We start from the raw sequence: 27,842 nt of genomic DNA on the forward strand, positions 1-27,842 counted from the left end.
TGATAAATCTCTGCCATTTCCCCCTTATAAGTAAATATTTTTTTTATAGAACCATTTGTGCAAGCAGTCAGGACCAATGAGATCATTGAAATCAAAGGGTTATGCCTCAAAACTATTAGATATACAATCGGTCTCTATGCAGATAACATAATTATCACCTGTGAAAATACAGGAACATTATTGGCCCCTTTAAAAAAGTTGGTCGATGAATTCTCCCTTGTTTCACATTATAAAATAAGCAAAAGCAAAAGTAAATTATTGTTATTAAATACACCCTGGCTACAGAAAAGGATATTAGGAATTTTTTTTAAATTCAGAAGGATTCCGGTATTTAGGCATACAAATGGCCAACTCCCTGGACTCCATTATTTAAAAAAAAATCTGATAAAACTAACAGATAAAATAAAAAAAATAATATGACAAAATGCCACCTTTCATGACTTAACAGTATTTCAGCGGTAAAATGAAATATATTACAATTTTCTACTATTTAAGGTGTATCCCCATGAGGATTCCAAAGGTAGAAATTAAAAGAATCCAAAAGTATATCGATATGTATGGAAAAGAAAACCGCCCAAGATACTTTACTCCCCGAACAATCAATTTATTGAAATACCAAGTCGCTATTCTTCTAGAACCAATAAAAGCACTCTGGCAAGAGAGAGAGCAAAAAATGAATATTAATAGAGGAGGGTGCTTTAAATAAATGTTGCTGAAAACTGGTAGGAGATTGGCCAGGTGGCATAGTAGAGTTTCCAATGTTAAATTTGACAAGGGCATTACTATCATTCTTGTAATAGAGTATTTTCCTTGGGAAGGCAAAATATTAAGTTAGATGTAAGTAGTTTTTGTATGAAGATACTAACTAGTTTTTGTATGAAGATGAATGCAAATATTTACTCTCTAGCTGATGTATCAAGAGATGAAACATTATTACCCTTTGATGATATCTGTACTAAATACAATATCACTAGTAATAAATTTCTCACTTATAGATTCTGTTTTAAAATCAGACAAAATTTTTTAAAAACAAATGTTCATAATGCATACCAAAGGAAATTCATAAAATTTTTAAATGCAAGAAATGAGTATAAAGGGGGAATTTCACTAGCTTACATGGATTTGATTTCATCTACACTTCCTGGTAAATTAATATATACGCTATATTGGGAAAAGGACCTAGGGAAATCAACCCCCTTAAAGGACTGAATCTCCTGAGGTTCAAAACAACCTGAATTGTCTCAATCATATTGATTGTTTCCTAAAAGTTGTGATGAGATGGCATGTATCCCCTAGTCGTTTAGCTCTTATTTATAAGAATGCAAGTAATATATGTTGGAAAGGATGTGGAGAAGCAGCATATCTTTTACATTTATGGTGGAGCTGTCTGCATCTAACAAACTTCTGGGTACAAGTGGTAAAAGTGGTATCTGTAAGGAAAATCTGGCTAGAAAAAAATGCAGGGATAACCCCAAAGAGGTAATGAAAGACCTTAAAAGTTTTTTCTTTAAGTTAAATAGTAGGAAACTAATATTCTCCAGCATGTAGGGAGCATGCCACATAGTTTTTGTACATCTTCTTGTCATAACTAACTTATACTAAATTCTATGTAATACTGTATTTATGACTGTAAAACTGTTATAATGAATAAAATTTTTTTTTTTTAAATAAGCGAAGTGAAAAAAATCTCCGCCATATCATAGTATCATAGTTTATATGGTTGAAAAAGACACTTGTCCATCAAGTTCAACCAAGGAAGGGAAGGGATTGCACAAGGAAGGGATTCGGGGGGAAACAATTCTATATAACATAACTATCAATGTTATTTAGGTTTAAAAAGGCATCTAGACCCTTCTTCAAGCTCTCTACGGTCCCTGCTGTGACCAGCGCCAGAGGCAGGCTATTGCACAGATTGACAGTATTGTTTATTGTTTTAATTAATTTTGTCTCTATTGATGGTTGCTTCCTTTCAGCTCCATATGTCATTCTAATAGTAAAAGTTATATATGTACCTTCATCTTCATTCTCTGTGTATTTATATTATGAACTATAACCAGGTACAATTTGTAAATCATTGTGGAATATGAGGGCAATATATATATATAAATAGAAAAAGATGTATTATAAAGATAAGGTAAGGTAATTTAAGGTGGGATCACATTATTTTGATTATCCCAATGAGTGATTCTATGTTTTAAAGTACTCAAAAGACGTTGGAAAACTTTTCTGTGTTTCATCATTGGTTTTTATAGATTTTAAGTAGAAATGTGTTGCATCCGATCTCTGCATTGTTCTCATCCCTATTTCCAGTGTCTTCAGGCTACATGTTGACGTGTATTTGTTTCATGAACATCCACTGACTTTTATAGGCAGAATCTTGCGCAAGTTTGGTTCAATATGATGCAGCTTATTTATGTGTAAGGGCCATTAGATCTAATCCCTATTTTCTAGATGGCTTTTGTTCAGTAGGGCCAAATACAAAGGGGAAGCCCCCCCCCCCCGCTTCTCTGCATGTCTTTACACAACCCTCACTATTGACAACCTCAGCCATTTAAGCCCAGCTCTTCCTCATCAAGGACAGTTTTCTAGCAGACCCTTGTAATCACTGGGCTTAATATATTTCTTTTTAGTAGCAAAATCCTACATATTATACTATTATACTATTCAATGTAAGAAGTTGAAGTGATATAAAGAACTCTGACGTGCATTGTACTTTACAATTGTAGCAGTCACATTTCAATAGGCTTGCCTATTGCACTAGGTAATTACAGTTATTGGAACCTAAGCATTTACGATACCTTTATACCTCTATATGTAAAAAAAAATTCTTTTGCGACAATAATTTTAACAAAACACGATCCAAATGGGAAAAGGCCTCTAGCTTTCCATTTTTTTTTGCCAGATTGATCAAATACCTACTATTGATGAAAATAGGGATTTTCAATAATTTTAAAGTAAATGAATACAATTCACATTTCATTAACTCATGGCAATTTTGATTGAGTTATGTTCACTGTCAATATTGGAAACACAATTCAATAAAATATAATTTAATACAGTAAACATTTAAAATATGTGAAAACCGTTCCTTTATTTTTCAGGACAACAAGAAATGTAGATTTTTTTGTTACATTTCAGAATGTGGCCTAGAATTGGCCTTCAAAGGGTTCAGGCCCTCAAAGCAGCTCTCATATTGATGACCTATGCTTTGGAACATTGGGGTCCAACTCCTGAACTATGCATGCAGCTTGACCCTACAGATAGAAATCCTTTAGGAAGGGGGAAGTCAATTATAAGTCCAAAGTGAAGCCACTTGGGTTCCGTAAACACTACAGATCACAGCAATTTAGGGGTAAGCTATAGCTGACAACCACTGTGGATACTTTTTTATTGCTTATAAGTTAAAGGTGTATTCACATCTTATCTATTCATGACATATCCACAGGATATAGACAATAGAAGCGGCTCTCACTCAGCAACGTTGAGTTCAACCCGACTCAAAATCCCACAGAGGGGCTAAATAGAGAGAGTGCCGTTTTATGGGAGTGCCGATAAAAGCCGAGACTATACACTCACACAGAATAGAGTGTGGCTGTGCATGCGTGACACTCTCTCCATTTATCCCCACTGTGGGAAAGAGGTCAGGAAGTGAGACCACCATCTATTCATGGCAAGTCCTGTGGATATAATATAACTAGATTGACCTCATTGACCTCTAATAGACTACCCATGCTGTGTTATAATTTTTTTTCTGTAAGTTCATGTATCCTGTGATATAAAAAGTGCCTCCACTCGCACCGTAGCGTACTTTATATATATCTGGTATGCTCTGATGTAGCCATGTTTCATTTTGTGCACCTGTCACAAGCCATTTGTGATGCAGTGTTAGAATCGTTTAATATTTTAAAATAAATTTTCGAAAATGTGTCCGCAGAAGTACGTTAACACTAAAAATGCATTACTGTGATCCTTAATACAAAAGTCAGCTTTACAATTCTTCCTGGATAAATGGATATATAAAGAGATGTTTTGGGGACTTGATATAGAGCTCACAAATAGTATTTTGGACGTATTTTCTTGTGCTTGACAACATCCACCTCTGGCTATGGCACAAAAAAATATATGCTAGAAGCGGTAAAGAAAAGGATTTTGCATGCCTTCCCAAAGTCTCTAGCCTTGCTTCACGAGAAGAAGCAGTAATGAAGGGTATATTCCTTAATAAATTATACAACAGTGCTTTTGATGTCAGCATAAACTCTTCTTGATGGTGAATCCCATGCAAAGATTTAATTTCACAGTTGTTACTCACTGCCAGAAGTATAGAGCGAAAGATTATTGGAGCGAGCATACTCCACCATAGTTTTCTAATGTCTAGCTTGCTGGTAGCAAACATTGGGGGTGGAGGTATCATTGCAGTAACATGTTTTTGCAGTGTTTTGTCTTTAAAATGTCCCACAATTATCGTATATGCCCCATTTTGCCAAATTTGTGTTTAGTCTGAACTAATCCCTATGCCTGGTGGGGCTAGAGTGTTTTTTGCCCCCCAAATGCTACTTTTGAAAAAGATGCATAGAAAAAATTGAACTTCAACACCTGGATTCAAATAATAATGTGAACATGGCAAACTCTGCACAGAAAGTATTTTAACCGAAAAGGCGCAAATACACTACTACACCTAAAATTCTCAGAAACAGGAAAGACCAAAGAAAAATGACACCTTAACTTTTATTTAGTTAGCAATTTAGAAAATCAAAAAGTAAACAATACATTGTAGAAAGAATTGTATAAAGGCTTGTGATAGTGGTTACAACTATATACATTTGGAACAAATATGCCAGGCAGGTGTTCTATGGTTTGCAAAACTGAAAATATTTTTTATTAGTCTGTTTCTATTGAGAATGATATGTTTATAAATGTAAATGATTATCTGGAATTGGACATAAAAAATGAGTGATTATAACATGAGTCACAGCTCAGAACTGTGAGCAGTAAGAGTTTAAAAAGACCAAACCATACTGTGCTTTTACAGTTACACCATTTAAAACTGGACCCAGTTTAACTAATTTGCTGGCTCCATATCTAGGGGAGAATGTATCACTATTTTTGGTTTTTTTAAGACTTGGCTGTTTTCCTTTTTTGCATCCAATTTATTGTATACCTGGCTTTGCGGAAAAAATTACAACTTTCTTCGTATCTTATATCCCAAGTGCTAATTGTGACTTTTTCCACCAAATATCAAAGAAAAACTCAGATTCACCCACAAAATCCAAGGTATCAGGCAACAAACCACTATCAAAGAGAAATTACGGTATTTATTGCGACATTTGAGTGAAACCAATAATTTGAGTGACAAATTAGTCCCGGCGAGTTTGAGTGCACTTTTCTAAAATGTCATAAAAACCTGCTAAAACCCAACAGTGGAAAAACAAAAAGTCAGAAAAAAATCATCAGAAAAACTAACGCTGTTAAATGCCCCTCCTCCCCCCCTAATTTTGTTTTCTCTGAGCTGGTGAGTGGAGACTAACTGCTATCATCAAGTCTACTCTGTAACATTTATCACTGGTAAGATCCAGATTTATTAAAGGAAACCTACCACTTCTGAAGGTAGGTGTGAGATGTAAACACCGGGCACCAGCTCAGGGTGAGCTGGTGCCGGAGCTTACCATCGCGGTTTAAACACATTTTGATTTACGTCCGCGAGGTAGCTTCGGCGCTGCGCGCGGCCGTGCGCACGCGCGCCTCCATGCGAAGTGCCGAAGCTGCCTCGGGGCTGTAAATCAAAATGTGTTTAAACCGCGATATAGCGGTTTAAAACACTTGCTAAGGTAAGCTCCGGCACCAGCTCACCCTGAGCTGGTGCCCGGTGTTTACATCTCACACTTAACTTCAGAAGTGGTAGGTTTCCTTTAAGACATTATAGAGCACTGATGTATAACAGGCAGTTGCAGTGTGACCACCTGCCTCCAGTGGCCTCATTTATTCTTACTTACTTCAACACCTCTTACTTTGACGTCTCTTTTGGTATTATCTTGATTTAAGCAACTTTATATACTTTTAAACTCTGTTATCTCTATGAATTCAGCCATTAACCAGCGGTAATGACATGGGCACAGTTACTGTGATGAAGCCATTGTAGCAACTGGTTACAGCTGCTCAAGGGAACAGTATAGGGTCAGTAATGTACTTAAAAAATGTGTACAGGAAGGTGTTTACAAGTCAAATTCATATGAATAAATCTGCCTGACCCTCCAAAACTTCTGCCTAAATATTCATTTGAAATTGAAATATTAGGTATACTTTTATTAGCCTTTTACAATCAATTAATCATCCTATTTTGGTAATTATTAAAGTCAATACTGTACACACGCAGGAAAGAACTTTATCTGATCGGACATGAACTAATTAAAGGACTCCCAGTATACTAACAAGAAAGCGGTCCCTTGAAATTCCTTCTCCTCACCTCTTTGGAATCAATAAAAGTACAAAGAGACACGCTGACTTCTACTAACATGCAATTGTGTTCATTTAATGATAAAAGTAAATGGATCTGTTAATCCTCCTCTTAACTTTACCAACTGACCTCAGAGCGATATAATCTGCATAAAGGACTTTTCACAAGTGATTGCTCTTTTCCTTAACTACAGCTCTGCAGACTAATATAAAATTAACAACTTCTAAAGTTATTTAATTCATTTTCACCAAAGTAGCCTAAAACATACCTAAACGTAACCCAATTCATGTGTTAAATATTTCAGTCCACTAATATCAGCAGGACTGACCAATAACAGAACATATCTGCCCCCCTCCCTTTCCTAAAGGGGATCTGTGCTAGCATGTAAATGAAACTACAGGCAGTCCCCTACTTAAGAACACCCGACTTACACACAACTCCTAGTTACAAACGGACCTCTGGATGTTGGTAATTTAGTGTACCTTCAGCCCTAGGCTACAAGGATCAGCTGTAACAGTTATCAAATGTGTCTGCAATTGAGCTTTATTGTTAACGCTGATTCTAGTGACAATTCAACATTTTTAAAATACAATTGTCACACCAGGGACACTTATAGATCCAGGCAATGTGACTGAGGTAATCTAATAATAGTTGTTATCCATGGCCTCCTTCCTTATAAAAAACTTCTCTTTAATGAGCCTGAACGGCTACTGGGGGTGTTACCTGAACCCCTCCGTTCACTGTTATTACAGGCTGTTAGATCCTCCCTGTCTGCTCCCTTAATGCTACACCCCTCCTTCTTCCTAGTTAAATATCACTGCAGCACAACAAGTTTCAGCACATAGTGGGAGGGGGAAGCTCCTTGCACACCGTAGCAGCCTATGAATATGTAGTACGGAGGGACTCTTATAACACCCACCATTAGCATAGTTCTAAAGGTTGATTTTTAGAAGGAAGGAGGCCATGGGTAGCACATATAAGAAAATTACCACAGTCACAGTGCCTGTGATCTATGAGTAAGTGTCCCTGGTTTATCATGCCTGATTTCGATGGTAAATTTCCTTTAAGGCACTTTACCAAAGCTGTGTCATTTCATTACTATCTTCAGTCTATGAACCCCTGCTCTCAAATGTGTTTGGCCTGCTGAAACCTTTGTGCTAGTCAGATCCATTGGTCCAAGCACAGTGCACAGTGCAGGAGTCCTGGAGCCCATAGAGATATATAATGCAAGAAGTCTGTGTCTGTCAGCCATGCAGCATTGAGCTTAGATTAGACCATGCTCATGCTATCACTGGGGGACATGTAATCAAGCTTGCATGCCTGTTTTCTGGTGTACAAGCCCTGAAATAATTACTGGTGCACGGTGAGTAATTGCAATTATTTTTCCATTATTGCAAGTGCAGTGCAGATCCCTTTCCTTCCATGGCTGATTCAAAGGTGGCCTTAAAGGACATCTACTATCAGTTTGACTGATGGTAGATGTCCTGCATTACGTGCTTTTTTCTTTTTACACTAATCGGCCTAGCTCCTAGCTCCTCTGCTAGGAGCACGAGGTAGGATTACAGGGGGGGGAGGGGCATGCATAAAGTAAAGGAGTTGTCCACTCTTTAACAAAAATTGCCTATGTACCTTTTCTGCCTTAATAATATTTCCTGAATGTTCACCAATTCCAATTCATTCATCATGCCTGATGCTTCCTTTATTGCTGTGTGAAGACTCTCCCTGCACCTTGCATAGACATGTAAACAAAGCTCCTACGTACACTGGTAAATATAAGGGACCTGCAGCAGGAGATGGTGACTTATCCTGCCACTCCCCCCTCCAACCTCTTTGTGTATGTCAGTGAGACGGATGAAGACAATAAGACACACTGGAGGCTGCCAGTACAGATGGACTGAAGGAGTGAGAAACAGGAAGTTGTTTAGAGATGCAATGTTCAGCATGTGGATAACAGGGAAAGACTGAGACTCACAGGAGGCAAAGACACAGGTATATGTACATGCAGAGACCTGTCTAATGAAACATCATGAACACCTCGGACTCATTTAGATATTTTTTAAAACTCATTTTCATAGAAAATATTCCCATTCTTTATACACCAAAAAAAGTTTAAATTAGTGCATAAACAAGCACATAAGTGCTGGACATCAAGGTTGCTAGCTAATACAGCCAGATGGACAGCTCACACAGATAAATATAGGTAGAGAGGTTTAGGTATCAAAAATGGGGAGTCTGAAATGAAATATTACTGCAGATTTCTTAATAAAGTGTAATAGTGAGTTAAATGAAATATTAATTTGGAAGATATCCAGACTACCAATTTAAGCAGCAAAACAACCTCTTTAAGGTAGAAGCAGCCTCCTTTGCCTACAGGGCCATTATACACTTGTTACATATAGTAGTTTATTCCTGCTGTGAAAGATACAAACTAGAATGACTCCCCATAAGGGTTGTTCTAATCCCTTTAACTTGTATTTACAATTCACCAAAGACTCTACCTCGTAGCACAAACAGAACCTCAATTTATCTCTTCAAAGCATATGGGATTTGTAGCTCTGAAGTTCATCCCTAGCAGGTATTTTCCTAAGATGAACAGATTCATGGATCAATGACTTTGAAATCCACTTTAGCACAAATTAATTCTGTGGAGATTGCTGTGCAATTTATGCTACTAAAATTAGATGTAAAACATGCAAATAAAATTAATTTTAAGTATGTTTTTATGTGCAATGGAGGAGAAGTCATTTGATAAATAAATGACATTTCAGATCTGTAGAACTTTGCAAAGCAATTCAGAACAATAACTTTGTACCGCGGAGGGTAAAACTGTAATGTTTATATTTTATATTATTGTAATAATCCATAGCTGATACTACAGGGCATTAAGGAATTGGAGCCAAGTACAGTCTGTTATAAAAGAGGTTATCTCAACTGAGCAACTCATTTCCATATTCCCTCTTCATAGAGGAGCCCCCTTAACGAACTCAAGTAGGGGAAAAAATAATTTCCGCTATTGTCAGCTCTCCTGGCCTGTCACTTAGTAAATACTCATATTGCTCATAACAATTCTGGTGCACATTAGAGGTGATGATATAGTTTTGGATAACTCTAAAACCACATTATGTAAATATAAGTGGCAAAACACCTGGTTCCCAGCATATTCTGTGCAAAAATTTGGACTGCACCTGAATGTCAGTTTTCTTAATCACACCCATTTATTCTATGGAAGTCCATAATATGCAAATGTATAAAAAAAAAAGTGTATGGTCAGTGAAAAAAATGACAGGTGAAAAACAAAATTGGGAATAAGGGGGCACTATGTTATCTATGAAAATCATGGTAGGCATAAGTGAAAAACGGATGTCGACTTTAGCCTGTTGCTCTTTGGATTTATCTGTATTTGGAACCTTGGTGATTCTTGACAATTCTTGGACTTCTAAGTTTGACTTTGATGTATACTGTCACGGGGGTCACGGGTGCTCTCCCGATCCATATTGCGGGTCCGCGCTCACTTGGCTGGCCATTACCCAGAAATCTATTTAAATCTGCCTCTCCCTGCACACCCTGTTGGATCTTTGTGCTATTGCCGATGTGAAAGCTGTTCCCTGAGCCTCGTTCGTGTGTTTCAATCCTGTTGTGATCCCGGCCCTGTTCTTGACTGCACTCCAACTCTGCCAGCACTGAGCTCTTGCTCTGTCCCTGACTTTACATCTTTGCCGCCTGCCTTGACCATCTGCCTGTTCCCGACTATGAGATTGCCTGCTGATTCTGTACCTCGACCTTGGCTGCCACCGTGGACAAGTGGCGCCTGTGGAACGACCTGGTGGCAACACGCTGCAACAAGACCAACCTGCTTTGCGGCGGGCTCTGGTGAAGACTGGGTGCCACTTAGATTCCGGACCCAGGTGTCGGCTTCTGTCATCGTCCGTGGTGGTCCATGGGGTTCACTAACCCCGAGCCCTGACGTATGCCTCTTGTTGTGATCCCGGTACTGACCTTGACATGCTGAGTTTTGTAGTGTTCCTTTCCCCTACCCTGTACTTTACCTGTAAGGAATATCCCCCAGTTGGGGCCATAATTTAGGACAGTTGTCAAGTATTCTGTGGGTTTTTGTGGGTTTAGTGCCACAGCTCACTATCCCTTTCCCATTCTGTTCTGGTAGCACTGTTCTAAGACATGTTAGGAAAGCCAGCAGGTCCACTTTAACTTTGGTACATAATATTTAACTGTAGCAGACAAATGGTATTCTTTCCATGAAAAATATCTGAATCAGTATTTTTTTTACCAGAAAATCTGATAAAGATCGCTGCTAAATGTCAAATATTCCGTATGATATTGTGTATCTATTATATATACCCAGCTCAGCCTTAACCAGTTAATGTATAATTCTCCTGATTTTCTCATTTGCACACAAAATTTGCAGATCACTCAAGTTGTACAGCTGTAAGCAAATTGTCTCCCATAAGGCCATTAAATACAATGGATATCCATTGAGGCATTTTCTGGACATACAAATATGCAAATTCATTCAAAAATGTCTTACATGAGATTCACGAATAGCTCTCTCAGCTTGTTCCCTTAATGATCACTTATTTTCATGGCATGTTGAGATACATTCTTTGTCTCGTCCCATTCCCAATACAGCAACCCATTGTTTGTTAAACTCCTTGGCGTAGTATATTTTTGCTGATGGTAACTGGAATATATAACATTGTATTTTCTTGTACACAGAAAACACTTGTAGACATAGGGATGTAATACCCACTGCATGGAACAGTTCGTGTTTAGCTGACTTTAGGACTTGTTCAAGAGATTGTATCCAAGCACTTTGGTTGGGGCTGCCATGCAACTTAATTCAGAAGAAATGATAATACTCATACAATATTGAAGATGTCCAGGGTGCACATCCTTTGGGTACATCCTCCTCTGCTGGTTTTGAATATGACCGATTTTTATAAAGGCCCTGGAGAGCATTGTTATCATATTTATGATTGTCTTGTATCGGGGCATTACCAGGTAATTCACATTGCTGCTCTGGTTTACTGGGTGGTGGTTCTGGAATCCTACTTGGAGACCACAAAAGCACTTACTCAAAGCATTGGTGATAACCTATCAAAAGCTACCTTCTGCACACTGTATTGCTGAGCCAGAGGCATTACAATCTGAACTTCTTAGTCATGAAGTATGCAGGATTTTTCATCCCAAGTATGTTATCAATCTCCCTATCATCTATTTCATCTATTGATACTTAATATGTACCATTAGTATAAAGTAAAAGTACCTCTCAGGTTTCTGGGTAAAAGTCGTTATAAAACTAAATCTCTCTATCTTCTCTACAGCTTTGATATAATGAGTTTGATGGAGGAATAAGTGAGAAAAATAAAACATAGTATCAGCTTTTTTACCTTCCTTTTTTTGGAAAGTGTCTATTTCAGTCCCTCTAATTAGCCAACCACATGTTTCCTGTTTACCGATTTGTCAGAGCGCCTCCATCTGTGTATTTTTCCAACTTTCCACTCAGTTTTTTCCTTGAAGCCTTTTATAGCTGCACTTGCCAAGGTGTTTCTTTTCCTCAATTATATTGTCACCCTCAGTGATACATTCCGATTCAACTCCGAAAATTGTAATGAAGCCAAAATGGAAACATTAACAGCATGAATGAATAGGAGGAATACAACTCTACAACGACTATAAATACACAATGCACATACTATATTAGCGTCACAAACCTGCCACGTTATTAACAAATGACATGTCTTTGGAGCTATGTGGGTTAGCATTGTACAATTACTACTGTCATTTCATTTGTGAAATCCCTGACCTTTTCTAGATGGAAAACATTCTCAGCTGCTCATAAAAGACAAATAATGAAAATAGAGATCTGGAGACTCTGATCTACGATTATTCTTAATAAAGTCTGGATAGTTATACTGAACCAAAGGCAAAGAGCAGAGTGAATGCTAATGGAGATGTGAGTAGAAAGAAAGGATGACATGAGAGGGGATATGACTTGGATACATTTTGTAGGAACCAACTAAATTAGTAAGGACGAGTAGGTTCAATTTGACAATATCAGTATGAAGCGGAACATGAACCCTCTATCATATGTAGGATAATTCAGATGATGGATCCAACAGTCTACATGCCAGACTAAACTGTCATATCAGGGAGGTAATAGATAAAAGCACAGGGGACAAGCGAACAAGCATTTTTCTTTAACCCATTATGTTGCATATATGTAGTTTCAACAAAGAATTCCATTAAAAGCCATTCTGACAGATCACATTTTTGGCAGAAGCCTCTATAATGATCAAACATTCACGTGTGATTTCCAAGTGATGGTCATAAAGATAGAACATTCCATTCACAAACATTTTTAAAGCTCTAGTGTTTTACCATCATTAAGAAAGGTTCTTCCGATTTACCCAATAATTGCTATCGGCTTATACAGGAGGTTCAGTTTAGACATGCATGCGCGGATAAGCCATGCAGACAGGCTTAATAGATGGTGATGTTTATACTTTATAGGGACTTTAATTTGCAGTATCTCAGTATTATTCAATTTTTGTAGCCAAGGACATCTACCACCAGGATGAAAGACTGTATGCAAATGAGCCTAAGGGGCTCCATTAACAGCTATGGAGCCTGGAGCCATTCAGGTTCATTTACATACAGTCCTTCATCCTGGTGGTAGATGCCCTTTAAACCAGTTCCAGCAATCCGATGAGCAACTTTTCATTGGCCTGTCATTCTCATCAGTAGAGTGGCCTGGCTGCATCTCATTCCCATTCAAGCAAGATAAAATAACAAGCGACTATACATTATACTGTAATGTGCTTGTACACTGGGAAGAAACCACTCATTACAATGCTGCAGACTCTTCAACTAGCTGATCGTAGGGGTGGTGGTTGTCAATCACCAACAAATATGATAGCATTTACCTATCCTATTATAGGTGATAAATAAAATAGTACTGGAATGCACTGGGAAAATACAATGTACATATTTTATAAAGATTCATTATATATCATCCTGTGCTTACATGACATATTTTCTATTATTAAACACTTATTGGGAAATAGTCAGGAAAACTAATATAACCAAGTGCTTAGCAGTTTTATTTTAACTAGACAACATAAAGGCAGAAAATAAACTTTAGTGTGTATAGTGGATCAGGTGCAATAGCGCAACCCTGCAACACCCAGAAATCATATATACAGGAACAGCTGTATGTAGAAAATTGCTATGAGCAAAGATGACACTACATTAGAAGACAAATATAAGCAGGATTGACACTGCATTATAAGGAACTCCCTCCAGCTGTAGAAAAAACCTACTCTTTTATGGGTCACTAACTAGATTGAAGATATTCCTCAGGGTGTCAAAGAGAAATTGACTTAGAAGAACATTTGCAGCTAATGCAGATGTGGTTTGATGTGCTGTGACATTTACAATTACAGCTGCTGCAAGAAAATGGCAATAACCAAAATGACCAACAGGAGATATAAAAATGACAATAAATAAGGCGTAATAATTAAAGCAGCTCCAATCATTCTCCTTTGTTTGTTGTGAAATAAACAACAGTCATGTATTTATTCTCATCTGGTATTTGATGTCCTTTCTGTGAATGTTGGATGGGAGATAGATAACATACCAATAATAACCCACTTTTTGTACTGCGATTTAAAAAAAACAAACAACAAAAATAAATAATAATTATAAATAATAATTAGTCGGGTATCAGATCAATGTAATCTATCTGCTCTCCATTTATAGACCATTAATACCAACATACATTTAATACAGAACAATCTGAAATTTTTATTAGTATATTATATACAGTATTCCACATATTTTCTTCTTCTTATCAAAAAGATGAGAATTCAATGTAAAATTGAAAACTTGTAGCTCTTTTCTGAAAATGCTGTAGAAGAATCTCAGGTTGCTAATTAATATAAGAACCTGAAAAGTAATTTCCTTTTGATGGTGTATTGAGGTGTTCCAAGTAATTATGAATGCATCATATGATTAATTCTTTTTCATTTGATTAGACCAAACAATTCAAGCGTCTAAAAATATCTGTTCATCAATCAGAGAGTTCAGAAACATAAAGGAAGTAGATTCCATGCTAACGATATTGCCTGAATTATCCCCTTTTTCCTGAAGGAACTGTGAGCTGATTTTCTATAAGCATCTGAATTGTAATGTATAAAGGCCTTGGGGCTTACATATTAGTCTGTCTACAGAAAAAGGATTCTGGGACATCACAATTGATGGAGCTTTAAATATTCACAGTATTTATCAACTTGATATGACAGTTTCCTTACATTCTTGATGCAGTGTTCATCTAACCTTCCTCTGGATATGAGATTGTATACATATTAGGTTGGCTCAGTTACGGTTCTCTGTGATGAAGAACAATGGGCCCATTACTGTTTGTACACAAGGGCCCTGTTCTATCTGCTTCTGCCGCTGATAAATAGGTGGGAGTCAAACCAAGCACAAATGTTGTCGTCTAGACTAGCCATCAATGGTGATTAAATCCAAATTGGAAAAAATGGTTGAGTTCTGGCAGTTGTTTGGAATGTCTTAGGAGTACTTTAGAAGTTTTATTATAGTGGCTTAGACAGCTTGATAAATGTGGCACATGAAGTGTTAATCTCTACAGTGGATATACAACTTTTTAGTTAAATAGTAGCACAAATGTCGTAAACTTGGCAGAAATTGTAATATGAGACATTTTGAATACAAAAAACTAAAATAACTTCAATGTTCAAAGAAGTGACTGGTCAATTAGGAGTATGTAAAGCAACATGTTATATGCCGTAAATCCATGGCACTATACAGTCCTCTCCTGTTCAATGTGTGATAAATACGTTATCGCTCGTGCGTGATAGCCCGCTTCTGCCTCTTGATGTCCCTTGCTGCCAGCAGCGAAGCGCTTATCCTACGCCTGGCGTAGAAAATAACGCAGCTGGTGGCTTTTCACGTATGAAAAGTCGCCGGCAGCAGCGAGTGCGCAGGCGCAGGGACAGTAACGCCCCGCGCCGACCCACTCTCGCCCGGCGGCGCCCTCCGCTCAGCCCGCCGCGCCCCCCATTCGCGCCCCTTCACACCCCACTGGCGTGAAGGTGACAGATTGGGGAATATAATCGCAAAAGCTAGCAATAAGCTAGCATATGCGATTATTTCAGGGCCTCTGCGCCACTGGCGGTGCGCAGAGGTCCTGATAAATATCCCCCATTTTCTCAATATTTTTTGGACATTTCTGATGTTTAGAAAAATACAATGTACCTCTCAATTATTAACTTTGGGCTGTTTTCTGTTGGACTCTGTTGCACATTCCTTTAGGTGCAAACTGCTTGCACAGGTATTTAAGAAAAGTCCACCCCACATTTTTGTCACATGCGACCGTTTTGTGTCGTGGCTGCACTATTCTTCATGCAACACAAATTTCTGCACTGAAGGGGACACTCCGGCGCTCAGTCCAACCATGTGGCACATTTATCAATAAAAGTCCGACAGAATTGTGTTGCACGCTCTATGTTAAAGGTGCACTAAAAAAAGTGGTGGTCCCCTCCCACTATACTAAATGTTGCTTGTAGTTTGGACAGTTCAGTTATCTGAAATGGATAACAATTTTCCAAAACATTTGAACTATTATTACATTTTCGTATTATTTTATATTATTACATATGTAAATACTTACAACTATTTCTGTAACCATTTATTACACTACATTTTCTCAATGTTTCATTCCACTGTATATGAATTATATTTTCCACTAAATACAAAAGTAAAATGCTTCTAAACTGTAAAATAATTTTCCCAGCATAAAAAAAGAAAATCAACTCATCATTCATAACGCCCTCAAGGTTGTCACCAATGACATATTGTCAATGCAGCAGCAAGTAATATCGTTTGACTTTGACAATCTATATTTTCCAGTGTATATTAGATTTGTGACATAGTATATCATAAACACACAGGGGGAGATGTATTAATGTGTCAGCCATTATACCAGTGCAGAGTAGAAGTAGACAGTTTTCTGCTGCGCCGGCTCAATCACGGTGTCTGATGCTGGATGATAAATCTGGTGCAATATAAGGCTCCTTTCACACGAATGTATGACTTCTCCAGTCTTGTATTTCTGTGCCATGCAAATCCGTATATCTACATGATGTTTTTATTTGTATGTGCATGTATCGACACCTTCACAATAACGTTGTTTTCCACATCCGTGGTTCAGTGATTTTCACGGATGACTCACTTAGTCATTAATTTCTATGGATGTTTTCACATTGGCTTTTTTCACTGGAGAAAATTTTGAAACCAGTCCATTGTTTTTCACTGATGCAGATCACGGAAAGCGATAGAAGTCTTTGGGTCCACATAAAAAAACTGATGACAGGTCAGTTTTTTTTCACTGATGACGCTGGAAACCAGGTGGCATGTTTTCAAAACAATGGTTGACATTCAGTTTTTTTTTCAGAAGCGGAGACAAAACTCAATGGATGCGCAATACATATGTGAAACCAACCTTAGGCTCTATATGGGAGAGCATAGTTTTGCAGAAAAATGTGTAAAAGAACGTTTACAGATTTTTAAGATATACACAGGCACAGGCGGCAACACCCCATGCCCATGCCCACCAACTAAGCCGGCCCCTGTGCCCCTCTATGCCCCCTCCATATCCACATGTCGTAGAGGTGGCATAGTTGCATTAAAATATCAAAGGAATGTCCCGCGCCGGCCCACTACATGTCCTGGCATCGACCCATCCCTCCTGAACTGGCCTAAAGGGTGGAGTAGTCACAATTCCCAGCTCTGCGCCATGTATTGACACGAAGTTTATGGCTTGAACCCCCTGTTTGCAGATGTACAAACTCTGATAAATCAGTGTCATATTAATAGCATATTTGAAAATTTGGACTTTGATGGATCAATGATTTATAAATAGACCAATAGCACTGATTTGAGAGACCATCATGCCATCAATACTGCTTGGGAAGGCAGCCTATCATTGCCTTATTACTTCACCTCTCTCCGGTTGCTATTAGAATTTAACCACCATAAAGTTTCATTGCTTTTGCCATCTCCTGGATATTAAAATCTGCTTATATGTTTTACAGAAGCAATGAAGTGTGACATAGCATTGACAGACTAACGTATTAAAGAGTGTATGAATGTGATGTTGATACAATAATAATAATATGGAGAAATTTTCACTGATAGGTAAAAAAACATATTTGTATGAAATGAATCTAGTATAAGGGGAAATTGAACATATTTTAGCTATAAAGCTGTCATTTAGACAGAATATTTTGTATTACCCTTCCTATCGTATGATCAAACTATCATGAAATATGTGTTTTCGTATTTTTATTATAATTGAAAGAGCTACAGACTAAAATACCCCATATACCTGATGGTTTTAGAAAAAAATCAATACTAGCCATTTTGGGTAGCCTAATGAAAAAAAAAAAAACAATTGGTTCCCTTTGGGCTTGACTGCACCTAGTAATGACTGCTTACACCCATATATCATATCATAGGCATATCACATCTTTAACAATGCTATTTTTCACACTACATTAGTTTTAATTTTTATTATTCTCATAACCCTTCCATACAGGTGACCTGAACCATACTACATAAAAAAATAATTTTTTTATAGGCTCATTTTGAAAATAAAATATATAAAATAATCAACTCTAAAACTAAAATCATTAATTTTATGTGAAATTACATTTTTCATTAAAAAGAATAAAAGCTTATAAAAAAATTCGACCAAGTCCGTGCAATATTAACCTTTACTCATGTTTGCGTCAAACATTCAATTATCTTTAACTTATTTAAAGGTCTCTTTACAGGCAGTCCCCGGGTTACATACAAGAAAGGATCTGTAGGTTTGTTCTTAAGTTGAATTTGAATGTAAGTCGGAACTGTATATTTTATCATTGTAATCCCAGCCAGAACTCTTTTGGTCTCTGTAACAATTGGATTTTAAAAATGTTGGGTTGTCATAAGAATCAGAACTAACACTAAAGCTTCATTACAGACACCTTTAATAACTGTTACAGCTGATCACTGTAGCCTAGGACTAAAGTACAATAAATTACCAATATCCAGAGGTCCGTTTGTAACTAGGGGTTGTATGTAAGTCGAGTGTTCTTAAGTAGGGGACCGCCTGTATTCATAGTAATTGAAATACCATTAATATATTATATAGACTGAAAACTACAATTATAGATACTTTATTTTAATTTTTAGGATTGTATTTGTGCTCCTGCTTATCCTCCTATCAGCAGCCATACTATTTGGTATAGTGGTGCTGGAGGAGATTGTGAACAATGGGGGAGATTTATAATAGGATTTTCTTGACTTTTGGGGCCAGATGTATGACTTGTTTTTTCTGTTGTTTTTGCGCCTTTGCATATTGTCGCACTGTTTTTGTACCATTTTTACGCCTAAACAACAAACTAGCCGCTGAGCAAATATAATCATGTTTTCCTCATTAATCCTACCAATCCAGATGTTTTGCTGTGCCTAATATTCATTCATCATTAGCAACTTGTTCATTAAGGCACAATTTAGGCACAAAAACACTCCAGCCTGAAGGTGTTGAAACTGAGAAGCAAGTAGTGAGCTCTTGTGGGGAGCAGCTTATCCCCAGCAACAGAGCTCAGAAGACACTACAGACACTACATGCAGCCTCTGTTTATAGTTAATGACCCTCTATTTACAAACAATCTGCAAAAGCAGCAGCTCAGAGTAGGAGAGAAGAGAAGTTTGTAGGTTTTTGCAGATACTACAGAGAATTGTCCCTGTGTTGCAGGATGACCACTCTTCTGTCTGAGGAGGATACTGGCGATAATTACAGGGGCAGCAGAAGATGAGCACTGGAGGATCCTCTCCAGGAGAAGCCACTGCTGTGGCGGTCACTGGCTGCAGCTTGTCACACAGCTTGTCGCTAGGAATATTCTGACTTTCAGACAGCTTGATAAATCTCTCCCTGTGTCTATATTTCCCCTAAACTGCGTCTAAAGTAAAGTGATTAATAAGAGGCAGGAACTCAACTCATCACAGATGGTTGTAGCTTGTGATAATTATGGCACAACAATGTGTCAGAGTTAAGGTGCAACAACTACACTTAAAGGAGTTCTCCACTGAATGAAAAGTTACACAATTTTCCAATATACTTTCGGTACCAATTCCTCAGTTTTCTAGATCTCTGCTTGCTGTCCATCTATAGGAAGCTTCTATGTTTACTCCAGTGAATAGAAATCTGTCCATTGTGATGTTATAGACAGGCCGGTGGAGGAGCCGTTATTATCACTGAGAGTAATAGCAGTTGTGTGATACAAATGGCTCGTGCACCTGCCTGTACATCACATCACCGTGGACAGATTTCTATTCACTGGAGTAAACATAGAAGCTTCCTATAGCAGGACAGAAAGTAGAGATCCAGAAAACTGTGAGGAATTATACAGAAAGTATATTGGAAAATTGTATAACTTTTCCTTACACGCATAATATAAATTATTTGCTGAAAGTGGACAAACCCTTTAACCGCAGATCAGTGATATATCTGGCCTTTGGTGGCAAAAAGTGGAAAAAATTGCAATGGGGTTTTCTATATCGCTGGGTATAGAGAACCGTATAAATCTGTAGCTTGCAAATAATACTGTAAAAGTCTACAATGAATGGATAGTGAGTGAATTTGGCTGTGTACTTCAGTTCACTTGTGCTTGACAGCTGTTCCTTACAGTGTACACAAATTTCCTTACAGTTCCTTACAGTGTACACAAATTTGCATGTCTTCTGAATTATAGCTTATTTCCTTATACTTGTCTTTTTTTATGTCCACATATTTTGAGGCTTTATTTTTTTGCATTTTCTAATATATTAATCAAAATTTCATGAAGGTGTCGACAATGCAATAGTATTTAGAATACTGACTACAGGAAGACCAGAGAGTACTACAAGTACCTTTGGAAATAATAACCTTCCTCTTATTTTCTAAGTAAAAAGTATGAAAGGATCCTTTGCAGAGCCTGGATGAGCTGTTTGAGTAGGAGTATTGTCTTATAAATTAACCTGGTATACAACAGAACACAACTTCAATGCTATTAAATGGCTGTCATTGATTGATTAAAGCTGTTTCATGTTTATAGCTCAAATAATATGCAGCAATTTTAGAAGCTAATGACTAGTTGCTGGATAATTAACTTCTGTATCATCTAAATAGCTGCAACTAATAAATAGATAAGGATGAGGAGTATGTCATGTTGGTTTAGTATGTCCAGACAAATTTATATGATGAGCAAGATAATGGATGCCAGGATGACACGATTTATTATCTATTAGTTGACCTGTATATTTCTGATTAGTTTTAAATGAAAGTGGACATATCAATGGTATTGCTACTGGGATGTCAGTTGCACAAATATTACACCTTCAGAAAAATGCCAGTGGGGAAGAAATACATAATTTACACTTACACAAACATACACATCAAATACTCTACTGTATATTCAAATGCTCATTATACATCTATGAATAGGACTATTGCCCACAAGCATTTTACTTGCGTGATTCGAGTCTGATTTGTCATCGGATTACACTATGTCTGAACTCTGACACATATTGGGGTAGATTTATCAGTAGGCAGGCTCTTTGTGATAGTTCTATGACTGTCATTGGAGCTCGGCTGCTTTTCAGATTTATTAAAGTGGCGTTGGCCCTTTAATAAAACTTTCTGGGATTTCTTTAAATAATCGCAAAAATATTCACCAATTTATGAAAAAAATCACAACATCACATATGCCAGGAGGGGAGTGGAGTGACCTTGCAACTTTTTTGGAATAATTTTTTAAAAATTGCAAATCATAAATCTGGCTTTGCACAGCATTGCTCCAGCAGTGGTTCTATGTTCAGGCTACTATTTCTGAGTGGCGTGAAAAGGCCCTTTGGGATTTTTTGACACTTTTAACCCCAAAAGTCAGTGATAAATTTACCCTATTAAGTCTATTCTAGTTTTTACAGTCTATGCAAGAAAAATTCAACACGTACTACTCTGTTCCGACACTTGCTAGAAAAATTCCTTGTAAAAAAATTGATAGCACTTGGACAGCTGAAAGATGAATAGAGCTACCAAAAATGAATGGTTGGATAACATTAGAACTGAACTCTGAACACAAACTGATCAAACTTGGATAATTTTTCCTGATCAAGATCATACAATTTTTAACTCGGTTTGTGTGACATTAGCCTGCGGATTCTTTTGGACATGTCAAAAGTCCACAGCTTTCTCTGGCCACCAAAGATGTTCTCATACAAGTGCTGTCCTGGTCTGCATTGAGCAGCACTAGAACAAAACTCTGCACACTGTTAGGGTACTGTAATATGCACATGTCAGATGTTTTTCCCAGTCCATCAATCCAATCCTATCAGAGAAAAACACATCTTGCACAACTCTAGATTTGCGTCATGCATGAAATCCACTCATTGAAGTCATTGGGTGCATGAAAAAAATTTAAAAGAACAGACTACGATGCCCTCCTAGTGTGGTAATTTTTTCCTGCACATGTTTAAAGGAAGTGCAAATCGGATATAAAAATTTGAAAAACAAATGGTTGGATTGCAATAGAACTAAAATTGGACCTAACTTTGATCAAATTATACAATTTCACTGACCAGTTGAACACAAAATGAGTTTAGAATCGTAAGAATTTGGTCAGTGAAAATCATACCAGTAGTGTGTGCATACTTTTTAAAAAAAATTATTTTATTAGAAAATTATCAAACAAATTAAAATTTAACAAAGGTCTTCAAAGGCAGCATCATCATTACATTAACTTCTTAATACATCACAAAAATCATTCACATCCCTAATTAATTTTTTTCCCTCCTAAACCCTCCCTTAGTGACTGGTGACATATTACATAACACTCCAATGATGATTTTAAACTCTTCCTATACATATATCCTTTCCTCAGCCTATCGAATCATGCCTCTTACAATGCACTCCTGCCATCCTTCTCTACCCCATCATAATATTAACCCAGTACCCTATTATCCCTTTTTTCCTAGTTTATAATGAGCACATTTAAGAAGGGCTTTGTGCCAGTTAATGGACTTTGCACATTCTTTTAGGTGTAAACTGCTTGCACAAGTATTTAAGAAGTGTCTGGACCACTATTGTGAGGCAGCTTAGCTACATACAATTTGACACAAATTAGGGGGCGCTCAGTCTGACCGTGCGGCAGATTTAACATGCAAGCCTGTTGCACGTCCTATGTTAAAGGTGCACCACAAAAAGGTTGGTGAACTCTGTCTGGCCAGTGCAGGGAAGCGCCAGATTCATGATTTATGGTGCGTGTTCTTAATGAATCTAACGCACCAAGCATTATAGACAGGCAGAGCACTTTTAGTGCAGTTTTCCACATTCTTAGTAAATGTGACCCAATATCTTTCTATTTGTGCCTCTTGCTCCAATTTTGCCCCCCAAGATACAGATCATATGGGATAATACATTCAATCGACGATTGCAAACTCTCTAATGCATCCTCCCAAAATCAAATCAATTTTGGGCACCTACATATCACATGGTATAGAACCGCATCCACCAAGTCACATCTGGGGCGTTTCTCTTCTTTACCTATCTTGTATCTATTCAAACATTTAGGGGTAATAAAGACTTTATTCAACAGAAACACTTGAGACATGATATAGGACAAATTTCTGGAGGTAGATTTAATTATTTTTGAAGCATTGGCCCATTCCTCCTCTGACAGGTCTACTAGATCTTTTTTCCATTTTTCATATTCTAGTCACCAGACCTTTTAATCTATACTGAGATCTAAGCACACTAAAAAGGAGATGTTGTTTTTAATCCGTTGTCAACCAAAGACACACCAAAGACATATGCAGTGACAACTCATGCAGGGTATTTAACCTATAACCCCACACACACACACACACACACACTATCTGGTGCACAAATAATGCATCCCTTTTCTCATCATCATTGAAGGACTGTTCTGAAAAACAAAAAGAACCTGGGGCAATATCACCATTTTTTATTCAACAAGTCTTGAGGTAAAGGGTATTTTTTCATTGTTATTCCCACATTCTGTTTTATTTTAAGCAACAAAGGCTTTACGTTTAAACCCATATATTTGTTTAAATCTTTACTAATGAAAACACCTAGATATTTCATTTTTGACACCCTTTTAAGCTGACCAAGATTCTGTGCCCCCTTAGGCACTGAGTCAAGTGGAATAAATTGGATTTACTTCAATTAATTTTAATGCCTGACATTTTACCATGATCCTTTATCACGTAAATGATTACTTGGATCATATTATCAGAATGATAAAAAAACAGTACTATATCGTCTGCATAAAGTTGAAGCCTATTTTCTCTTGTTCCACTTAATAATAAATGTGGGACAATGTGTGTAGAAAGAGAGCTGTCAATAACTAAAAACACACCACTGTACACAAGCCCACTTTCATTTATACGCTTTCTTAATTTTGCTAAAAAAATGGATTATTTTTTCTTCCCATATTCATTACAACTATGTGACCCAGTTAGGCACAAATCTCCCTAAATAACTGGTTGCCATAACAATAAAATACAACTACTTCCCTTGGCAACAACGGGCCACAAATACAATATGCAAAATAAATTCTCTATATATACTTACATAAAATCATGCAGCAAAACTGAGTTTTAAAGATTTGTCATAAATAGTTAAAATATCATATAAAATTACTTAAGCATTTTAAGAAAAAATATGTGTTCTTTATGGACACTTCTGACACCAACAACAAAGCATTGCTAAAAGATCTACTACCCTTCTTCTTCTCTTCTTATTTCTTATTACATGTGGATACTAAAAATCTTTTATGAAAGCCACTAGAGCTTAGCCCATTTATCCAAGATATTTATGTACAAAGCAGAAACAGAACAAACATAGCTGTTACACAGCCCTCGGCCCTTCTAAAATGGGCAGCACACCACCATGTACATATAAAATAGCCATTATTATGGATCTTGGCTCATCTGGTAATGCAGGTTTTGCATAAATGGGAAAAGGTAAAAAAAAGCCACTGCCAGACTCTACTCTAGCAGTGACGTAACTCCTACAGGAACAAATAATGTCTGCATCGTTGGAATTTGACGTGGCTGATCTTTATATATTTAGCTTTGTGTCCTAACAGAGCCCTTATATACATTAGGTTGTCTCATAAGTGAAACCCTATCATATTGCTAATTAATGATTTTTACCTTTTTGTTTCTCTAGGAACTTTTTACTCTGGAATGCAAGTTTAAAGAGTCGGTTTTTGAAAACTATTATGTTATCTACTCATCTATGATATACAGACAACAAGAATCTGGTAGGGCCTGGTTCTTAGGGCTTAACAAAGAAGGGCAAGTTATGAAAGGTAACAGAGTCAAGAAAACAAAACCAGCAGCTCATTTTCTACCCAAGCCATTGGAAGGTAAGTGCTGCATATATTAATGTATTGCATATGGTGGCTTTCATCTTAAAGCTTGAGAATGCATCCCATACTCCATTAGAAATAATTATATATACATCACATGCAGCCAAATGTATGTCTGTTTTTGTATTTGTTTCTCCATTGATATGGGTCTTTATGTCTCATTTCATGCTGTATGTCCATAAAGTAGGCAAGTTATGTCTAAAACCAAAAGTAAGTATCAAGACAATCCAGACATGTACTGTTCTGTGATTTCTGAATTCTTATTTGGACTTGACTGAAAAATCATAAGTTACTGAAATCATAAAAAAAAAACAAAAAGCATGATCCACGATTAAATTCTATATGACAGCCATTTGTATATCAATATATGGCCAATCAAATCTCTTAGATTTTTACATTTAATTAATTTTTTCCTCATTTTTTCAAGCAAATAATGAAGGAAAGAAGGCCATTTGAATGCATTTTGTTTCAATTATCAAGCCAGAGAACACTTATTCCCAATAACTGACTTGAATCATCCAGGCAAATGAGCCAACACTTCAATGTTGACTGATTACATTATTTATGCAGCATTATAGGTACTAGAATGTCAGCAGTGAATCATCCTATATAAACAGAGATGTGAATCCAACAACAGATGAAAGTGTAAGGGGCTCTCGATAGCAGCAGTGACTACGCAATCCCCCGTGTAGTCACCATTGGCTAATGTAAACTAGAGTTAACCATTGATCAAAGCAATGATGGTCCAAGCATCAACGAACCTAAACTGTCTGTTTATATGTAAGTTCTAAAATTAGGATTCTTGTTGTACTTATAGAATTATCAATCTATCTAATTTGGACAATTCACAAATTGACTTTTGATTTTACTTAAAGTTCTATTGGGATTGTAGTATTGTTCTCCTGTAAATATTTCCCTATTGGCCAGACCACAAAGGCGCTAAAGAGTACAGGCATTTTTGGGTTATACATGTATTACATGGACAGCCATTTATCACAGAGACCACCATATGGTAATGCATCTTCATGTTATTCCTTATTTTACTACATTTGCATTTTTTCCATTTTCCCTGGTAAATTGTTTCCTTTGCTTCCCTTGTCAAAATCATTTACTTAGATCTACCTAGTTACTAGGCTTTCAGGAGAAAGATTCTAATAGAATAATATCCATATAGCTATTATGTTAATAGTATAAAAATATGTCATGTATATTATATATAAATAAACTAAATAATGTTTACATACTCATAACTATGTAACAAACTATCTGAAGTATATGATATCTAACGTATCTGAGAATAAGAGCAAATTCTGATCAAAATTTTAAAAGTAAGAAAGAAAAAAAAGTAGACAGATGCTGTGAGTGAGAAGGAAATCTTGACACCTTGCAGTGAACACTGACATTGACAATAGAAATTTGTCCGAATTACATGTCAAAGTCAGAGAGCAGAGATCACAGCTTTCCCCTTCCATTTGGGGGATCAGCTGTCAGAGTTTAGTGTAAAGCAATGCATTAGAAATCATAATGACTAACATTGTTATATTTCTTCTTACAATCATAGGGGGCATATTTAAATAACCAAGATAGGGGATATGCACCAAATCCTAAAGTGATACAAGATACCATTATTAACTTTCACATTACCTATAATGAGCAGTGCTTTAATATTATGCTTGACTATGTGAATATTGAAAATAGCTGTTTCAAAGAGGCAAGCTGCATAGTACCACGTATGGGTAGCTGCGCCTTAATTGTATTTCTCATCACAGGGGTAGTAGAGATTTCTTATTTCCCAAGACTTTGCCAGAGAGCTACAGACTGATATCTGTGGTTGTCTGATACCTTATTTACACTGGCCAAACACTTTTGATGGCTGTCTATTTGACTTCTGCCTACTCATGCATGCTCAGTACCTATAAATAGTATACATGTAGTGAGCTTTGAGTTGGGATAGAGCTACTCACAGCAGTATCTTTTCCTTCTAAAAAAGTAAAAAAAAGATTTAACGAAAGTCGAAATCTGTCTGTCCACCTGTAGGAGGAGAGTCAGTAGGTTCCTTTAGATTTACCTGTTCCATTTGGAATCAAACCATACACATTAGAAATGCAGTGGGGGCATTTATCACAACCTATAGGGCAACACGGTGGCTTAGTGGTTAGCATTACAGCCTTGCAGTGCTGGGGACCAGGGTCAACATCTGCAAAGAGTTTGTTTGTTTGTGCTTTAGTTTATGATTAGATCCAGGGGTTTGATGCTGAGCATCTTAGACATGATCTCAACTTAAACTCTCAGCTTCAGAAAGTGCTGATCCAGTCGCGCATGCTGCCTGCAGTGCAGTTTTTAATGTATTAAATAGAAAAGTTATTTATAACCCGGGTATCCTAGTGAGTGCTGAGCTATTGCCATTTTAAGGTTCCCTGACTGACGACCTTGGTTTAGGGGTTTAAGCCCTTATTTTTCACATGGAGAGTGTAATGCACAAAGGGTCACATTTACTAAGGTCCTTGTGCCAGTCGGACATTGCACATTATTTTAGGTGCAAACTGCATGCACAGGTATTAAAGAAGTGCCAGCACCATATTTGTGTCACACACAACCCTTTTGTGGCACATCTTTCAGGCTTGTCATTGATCTCATTCACTACCGTATTACACTTAAGATTTAGCACAAAATGCCACGCAGAAAATCTGCATGAAATACAGCATGAGGTTACCACATGGACAAATATCAGTGTGTGTATAGTTATATAGTTACACATACACACTCAGGGCAGGAATGGGTCAATGGGAAGGGGGTATATGCCTGGGGGATTTTATAGTAGTTAAGTAACAGCAAGATTTCTCTTCCACAAAAGCAGGAAGATGATGCTGTTACTT

At 37.1% G+C, this 27,842-nt stretch overlaps 1 protein-coding gene across 3 annotated transcripts in view; it reads left to right on the forward strand.

Moving 5' to 3' along the window:
* FGF14 (fibroblast growth factor 14) overlaps positions 1 to 27,842 on the forward strand; it is a 358,169-nt gene that overhangs the window by 316,509 nt on the left and 13,818 nt on the right. For all 3 annotated transcript variants that reach the window (XM_072135496.1, XM_072135497.1, XM_072135498.1), the window contains exon 4: positions 24,765 to 24,963. In XM_072135496.1, coding sequence (XP_071991597.1) covers positions 24,765 to 24,963 — 199 coding nt within the window. The remainder of the gene's footprint in view (positions 1 to 24,764; positions 24,964 to 27,842) is intronic.

Source organism: Engystomops pustulosus, chromosome 2 (assembly GCF_040894005.1).
Source record: "Engystomops pustulosus chromosome 2, aEngPut4.maternal, whole genome shotgun sequence".
Taxonomy (NCBI): domain Eukaryota; kingdom Metazoa; phylum Chordata; class Amphibia; order Anura; family Leptodactylidae; genus Engystomops; species Engystomops pustulosus.